The sequence below is a fragment of the Chiloscyllium punctatum genome, chromosome 30 (assembly GCF_047496795.1).
Source record: "Chiloscyllium punctatum isolate Juve2018m chromosome 30, sChiPun1.3, whole genome shotgun sequence".
NCBI classification, from domain to species: domain Eukaryota; kingdom Metazoa; phylum Chordata; class Chondrichthyes; order Orectolobiformes; family Hemiscylliidae; genus Chiloscyllium; species Chiloscyllium punctatum.
Window position 1 is genome coordinate 39,426,113 of NC_092768.1, and position 7,146 is coordinate 39,433,258.

The following is a 7,146-nucleotide window of genomic DNA, read 5'->3' on the forward strand; positions in this document are numbered from 1 at the left end:
TAATCTTTGAGGTGATGCTTTATTAACTGCCTCTGGAAATTTAAATACAATACATCTACATGTTTCTGTTCTTCTCCAGCACAAGTTACTTCACCAGGTAACTCCAATAAAGTCATTAAACATGATTTCCTTTTGACACAACAGTATTTGCTCTGCCTGATTACTTCGAATGTATCCAAAGTACCCACCTTTAATCATAACTTTGAACATTGTCTCTATGACGGATGTTAAGTTCACTGTAATTTGTTCAGTTTTCTAAATTCTGGCTCCCTCCTTTATTGTGTAAAGGAGTTGTGTTTGTCATTTTATAATTGAAAGAAACCTACCTTGAATCTAATGAGATCATGTGTATGCGTAGGGCTTGTCTGTGTGGGTGGCTATCTTAATATGCTTCGGATAGAAGCGAGGAAAATTAGAGTACCATTGCGAGGGTAACCATGGGTTTGTGGTAGATTGAGGTGCTGCGGTGTCTATCCTTGATCAAGATACATGTGTCCAAAAAGAGACAGATGCTAACGAATAGTCCATGGTGAGTCTGATGGTGCTATGATACTCATTGATATCACTGTGTAGTTGTTTCAATGATTCCTTGCCATGGGTCCAGAGGAAGAAAACGTTGTCAATGTAACTGGTGTATAGTGTTGGTTGGAGGTCCTGCATAGAGAAGAAGACTTGTTTGAACCACTGCATGAAAATGTTGGATATTGGGGTCCCCTTCGCTGTTCTGTGGGTCTGGGTGAAGAACACATTTATCAAGACTTTGATTAGATTACTTACAGTGTGGAAACAGGCCCTTCAGCCCAAGCCTACACTGACCCTCCAAAGAGCAACCCACCCAGACCCATTCCCCTCCATCCAACACTACGGGAAATTTCACATGGCCAATTCACCTGGCCTGTACATTTTTTGGACTGTGGGAGGAAACCGGAGCACCCAGAGGAAACCCACACAGACACAGGGAGAATGTGCAAACTCCACACAGATAGCTGTCTGAGGTGGGAACTGAACCCAGGTCTCTGGCGCTGTGAGGCAGCAGTACTATCCACTGTGCCACTGTGTCACCCAGTCTTTCAGAGTTTCATATGGGCCCTCATGTCACGTACTTCTCGTGAAGGCGACTTCTACTGCCTTCCGAACATACACAAAGCCAATACACCAGGATGCCCCATTGTATCAGGCAATGAGAACCTGTGTGAGAACATCTCTGGCTATGTCAAAGGCATCTTGAAACCCATTGTACAGGGGACCTCCAAATTCTGTCATGACACTCCAGATTCCTTACAGAAACTCAGCACCCACGGATCAGTCGAACCGGGTTCATTCCTTGTCACAACTGACATTTTAGCACCTACACCAGCATCCACCACAATGACAGCATCAGGGCAACAGCCTTAGTGCTCAACGGCAACAACTACCAATCTCCTAGCACCATCTTACAACTCATCTGCTTCATCCTTGACCACATTTTCACCTTCAACAACCAGTTCTTCATCCAGACACATGGAACAGCCATGGGGACCACGTTTGCACCCAATATGCCAAACATTTCATGCACAGGTTCAAACAAGAATTCTTCTCTATGCAGGACGTTCAACCAACACTATACACCAGATACATTTTCTTCCTCTGGACCCATGACAAGGAATCACTGAAACAACTACACAGTGTTATTCATGAGTTTCATGTCACCATCAAACTCACCATGGATTACTCGTTAGCAACTGTCTCTTTTTGGACACATGCATCTTGATCAAAGATAGGCACGGCAGCACCTCACTCTACTGCAAACCCATGACCTCTGACTCTAACCTAGTGTTGTATGATTTTTAACTTTGCCAAACCCAGCCTAACACCATCTCCTCTCAATCATGAGATGCAGATGGATCTGGTGTCCTGATGCATGAATCCCCCTATGTTAATAAGCAGGAACAACAAGTAATCAGGAAAACTAATAGAATGTTGCAGCTGATTGTGAGGAGTTGGGAGGCTGTGCTTCAGTTATACAGGGCAATGGTAAGACTGTATCTCGAGTACTGTGTACAATGCTGATCACTGTACTTGCCATTCATGTTAATGTTGGAAGCAGCTTAGAGAAGGTTTCCCAGACCAATACTTGGAATGAGTGGATTGCCTTATGGGAAAGGCTAGACAGGTTACTCCTAACCCTTGGAAGTCTAGAAGAGTCAGAAATAATGTAATGAAAATGCAAATACAGCAGGAATTTGACTGGATGGATGTTGAAAGGATGTTTTCTCTTGTGGGAGAATCTAGAACTGGGTGTCGTTGTTTAAAACAAAGCACTTATTTCCTTCAGAGGGGTGTGAGTGTTTGTAACTCCCTTCCTCAAACAGCAGTGGATGCAGAACCTTGAAATATTTTCCATGCAAAGCGAGATAGGTGCCTGATGGTGATGGGGATGAAAGATTATTGGGGATATGCAGGAATGTCGAGCGGAGGTTAAAATCAGACCAACCCTGATCTTATTGAATGGTGGAGCAAGTGTAAAGGGCTGAGTGGCCTCCTCCTCCTTCTTCCTTGCTCAGAGCTATTCCATTCACTAATCATTCCTGGTTTCGGAATTACATTGGAATTCTGCCAGCTGCAATGCTGAAATTCAGACCTGTGTTCCTGAACATAAACCAGGGCCTGTGGGTGACCATTCAGTCACGGTCTGGGTCTTTCTGCCTCCTCCTCTGATTGTTGGTTTGCTGTTTGCCCACCAGCATTTACAACTGGATGTGATGGGAGTTTAGATTTGATCTGTTGGTTATGGGATCACCTAGCTCTGTCTCAAGGTGTTTAGCATGTCAGTTCTCTTGCATCATTGCCTCCCCAGATTGACACCTCCCATCTGTATATTCCTGGTGTTGCTCATGGCAAGCCCTCCTACATTGCTCAGTAAACCAGGGTTATTACTCTGGTCCAGGGGGGCCATGAGCTCACAGATTGTGGTTGTATATGGTTCAGCTGATACTATTGGCTCACACCTCCTCAGGGAGCCCAGGTTTAAGTTGTCAGATTTGCCAGAAGACTATTCCATTCAGCATGTTGGCTGTGCCATATTACATGATGGACGGTATCGTCAATATGAAGGTGGATACAACACAGACCATCAATTGATCCTGCATAGATTGTCAATGGATGCAACATATTTCATATTCTCCCAGCAGGACATTTTGCACCATGTGTGGTGTTGATACCATGATGACTTGGTTGTGAATCTGTCCTTTATCTTTCATGCTGCATTCTCTGTCTTGGTATGACATTAATCTTACTCTGCTCAAGGAGCTGCTTCTTTTCATTTCATATTTTAAACAACTTAGCATCCTGTCCTTTCCTAATACAGTCTTGGGTCTGAACGTGATTGGTATTCTGACTCAGGGACAGGACGTGGGCCATATGACATGTTGCTCCTGGTTTGATTGACTGATCAATTAATTGTCCCTGTACCAAGGCAGAGTGAAAAGCTTCATTTAAGAGCAATACAAGGAGAAAGTGAGGACTGTAGATGCTGGAGATTAGAGTCGAGAGTGTAGTGCTAGAAAAGTACAGCAGGTCAGGCAGCATCCGAGGAACAGGAGAATTGACATTTCGGGCATAAGCCCTTCATCAGGAATGAGCATTACCAGCAGATCACAGTAAGCAAGGATGAATAGATGAAAAAAGACTGAGATCGAGGTGTACAGGTTACATTACACAGGACATGCCCGAAGTGAGAGTAACGTGAGCAAGGTCAGCATTATTGGAGGCGAAGGCATCCATTCATCAGTCTGATAATGGCTGGGAAGAAGCTGTTCTTGAACCTGCTGGTGCATGGTTCAGGCTTCTGCATGTTCTGCCTAATGGATGAGGTTGTAGGAGAATATTGCCAGGGTGGGGTGGCGGGGGGGGGCGGGGGGGGGCGGGGGGGGGGAGGTGGTGGTGGTCTTTGATGATGTAGGCGAAAGTGAGTACTGCAGATGCTGGAGATTAGAGTCAAGATCAGAGTGGTGTTGGAAAAACACAACAGGTCAGGCAGCATCCGAGGAGCAGGAAAATCAATGTTCCGGGCAAAAGCCCTGCATTCCTAGTGAGGGGCTTTTGCCCGGAACATTGATTTTCCTGCTCCTCGGATGCTGCCTGACCTGCTGTGCTTTTCCAGCATGACTCTAATCTTGACTGTTTGATGATGTAGACAGCCTTTCTACGACAGCGAGTCATGTAAATGGTGTCCATGGATGGAAGGTTGGCTTCCATGATGGTCTGGGGTGTGTACACCACCTTCAGTAGTTTCCTACAGTCCTGGGTAGTGCAGTTATCAGGCCGTTATGCACCCGGACAGTATGTTCTCAATGGTTTGTGAAAGTCTAAGCTCTGGTTTGAGTTTATATGACTCTGTGTGACAGATATCAAGCTGTGATGTTCAATTACCGGTGAGACTGGATTGGATCGTGCGGAACAATGAGTCACAGACATCCAGAGGGGAAACGACAGGCAGCTCGGGACTGTGCTTTCCGATTGGGTGATGACCGATCTGACTGTCTGATCTCAGGTAACAATCCAACTAACTGTAGATCAATAAACACTATTAGATCATATGATCCACACCATATGATACTTTATTAATCTCTGTAAAATCAATGTGATCCACTCCAAGTGATCCTCTGTATTTGTCATTGATGAATGTTGGGACAGGTAAAGCATAAATATAACACATGGAAACTATGTTAGCTGATCTGCATTTTTCTCCTTTCTCATTCACCGTGTTCATGTCCATATTAATATATTCTGACTTGTTCTTTCTGCAGGGATTGAGAGTGGAGCTAACATTGATAATGGTCAGGACAGGACAGGATTGAGAGAAGGAAAGGCAGTTCCCTCTAACACAGAGAATTATTGTGGAGAAGGAGGTTCGAGTGAACCAAGTGAGGAGGGTTTAATACAAACAGAGAATCAGCCAAAGAGACTGGCTGTGAAACTTCTCAGAGAAAGTGCATTAACAGCCAGGGGGACCCCTCCCATTTACACACTGCCCTTACAGAAGAAGGTACTTGATGAGGCTGGACACCTTGTAAAATGATCCTTTGGAAAACCCACTGGAAAACACAGTGTGAGGACAATCATGGTTCTTGGAGCAACAGGAGCAGGAAAAACAACCCTCATCAATGGGATGGTCAACTACATCCTGGGTGTGGGATGGGAGGACAACTTCAGATACAAATTAATTCATGAAGGGACAGGAAGATCCCAGGCTGAAAGTCAGACATCATCAATCACTGCCTATGATCTGCACTATCGAGCAGGATTCCAGATTGATTACTCTCTCACTATCATCGACACTCCAGGATTCGGAGACACCAGGGGGATAACCCGAGATAAATTGCTCACTGATCAGATCCGAGAGTTCTTCACTTCCCCAGATGGTGTCGATCAGATCGATGCCGTATGTTTTGTTGCTCAGGCCTCTTTGGCTCATCTGACCCCAACACAGAAATATGTCTTTGATTCAATTCTTTCCATTTTTGGTAAAGATATTGCAGAGAACATCCGAATCCTGGTGACATTCGCAGATGACCAGGTTCCCCCTGTTCTGGAGGCCATTAATGTTGCTGAGGTACCATGTCCCAAAGATAAAAAACGTGTCCCAGTTCACTTCAAGTTCAACAATTCAGCCATATTTGCTCAAAGACCAGCTCCTGATAACTCTGTCAACAAGAGGGGCCCTGATGATAGCAGTGAGGAGGAGGAAGATAGCGATACCTTTGATGCAATGTTCTGGAAGATGGGATCAAACAGTATGAGGAAATTCTTTTCAGCTCTGAGCAAAATGGAAACAAAGAGTTTACGTTTGACAAAGGAGGTCCTGAGGGAACGTCAGCAGCTGGAGGCTGCGATCGAGGGATTACAGCCACAAATCAAAATGGGTTTGACCAAACTGGAGGAGATCAGGAAGACACAACATCAGCTCGATCTGGATGCAAATAAAGATTTTGAGTATGAGGTTGACGTTCATGTTCCATTCCGGGTCAATATCCCTGAATGGGGTAAGTATGCAACCAACTGTCAGACATGTCAGTTCACCTGTCACTATCCCTGTCGTGTTCCTTTTGATGTTTTTCAAATGCTATGTAAGGCAATGAGCTGGAGAGGATACTGCACAGTCTGTCCAAATAAGTGTGCCTCATCTGTTCATTCAAGCCAAAAGTACAGATTTGTTTGTGAAGCCAGAAAGAAGATTAGAACACACACAGAGCTGAAGGAAAGGTATGAGAAGGTGTCTGGTGAAAAGATGAAACAGCAGAAGGTTATGGAGGAGCTTCTGCAGGAATTCAGTAATGTTCAGAGTGTGGTATTGAAGCAGATTGAAAAATCATCTCAGTGCATTTTAAAAACTGAGGAAATAGCTCTCAGAACAAACGCATTATCAACCTCAGAATACATTGATCTGCTGATTCAATCTGAGAAAGAGGAAGTGAAGCCTGGGTTCCTGGAGAGAATCCAGTTACTGAATGAAATCAAACGACAGGCTGAGAAAATGGAACAAGGGTTAGATTAGCTACAGCATGGAAACAGACCTCTTCAGCCCAACAAGTGTATACTGACCCTCTGAAGAGTCACACTGTCCCAGACCCATTTCCCTGCATATACCCCTGCCTAATGCACCTAACACTATGGGTAATTTCGCATGGCCAATTCACCTGACCAGCACATCTTTGGGTTTGAGGAAACCCACGCAGGTGCAGGGAGAATGTGCAAACTCCACACAGACAGACACCTGAAGTGGAAATCCAACCCAGGTCCCTGGGGCTGTGAGGCAGCAGTGCTAACCACTGAGACACCGTGCCACCAATATTGGCAAACAAATACAAAGGCAAAGCAACAGATTGAAGGAATGGTCTGTGGGAAATATTGAAAGGGAGGTTTTCTGACATGCTCAATTGGTCAACACCTCCGAAAAATTTTACAACTCAGGTGGATTAAATGAAGGCAATAATGAAACATCTACTTAAAAAATGATATAATTCAATTGTTTCAAATGCCTGAAAAAATAGCTCTCACTGTTAATAAAATAATTCCTCTCCAAAAACATTTCTTAATTCCTCTTCATGGATTCTAACCAACTCCATCCAGCTGTAACCAAAATGGGAGTAGTTATTGCCTCACTTC

At 44.5% G+C, this 7,146-nt stretch overlaps 1 protein-coding gene across 1 annotated transcript; it reads left to right on the forward strand.

Annotated features, from left to right (window-relative positions):
• The first annotated feature begins 5,081 nt into the window (after positions 1-5,081).
• Positions 5,082-6,535, forward strand: LOC140455578 (uncharacterized). The gene has a single exon (XM_072550498.1). It carries the CDS (start codon positions 5,102-5,104, stop codon positions 6,533-6,535), a length of 1,434 nt encoding a protein of 477 aa, XP_072406599.1. The 5' UTR covers positions 5,082-5,101.
• The last annotated feature ends 611 nt before the right edge of the window (positions 6,536-7,146 follow it).

What these genes read in the sequence shown, in the direction of transcription:
- LOC140455578 (XM_072550498.1), top strand. Translation starts at nt 5,102, where the DNA reads ATGGTTCTTGGAGCAACAGGAGCAGGAAAAACAACCCTCATCAATGGG.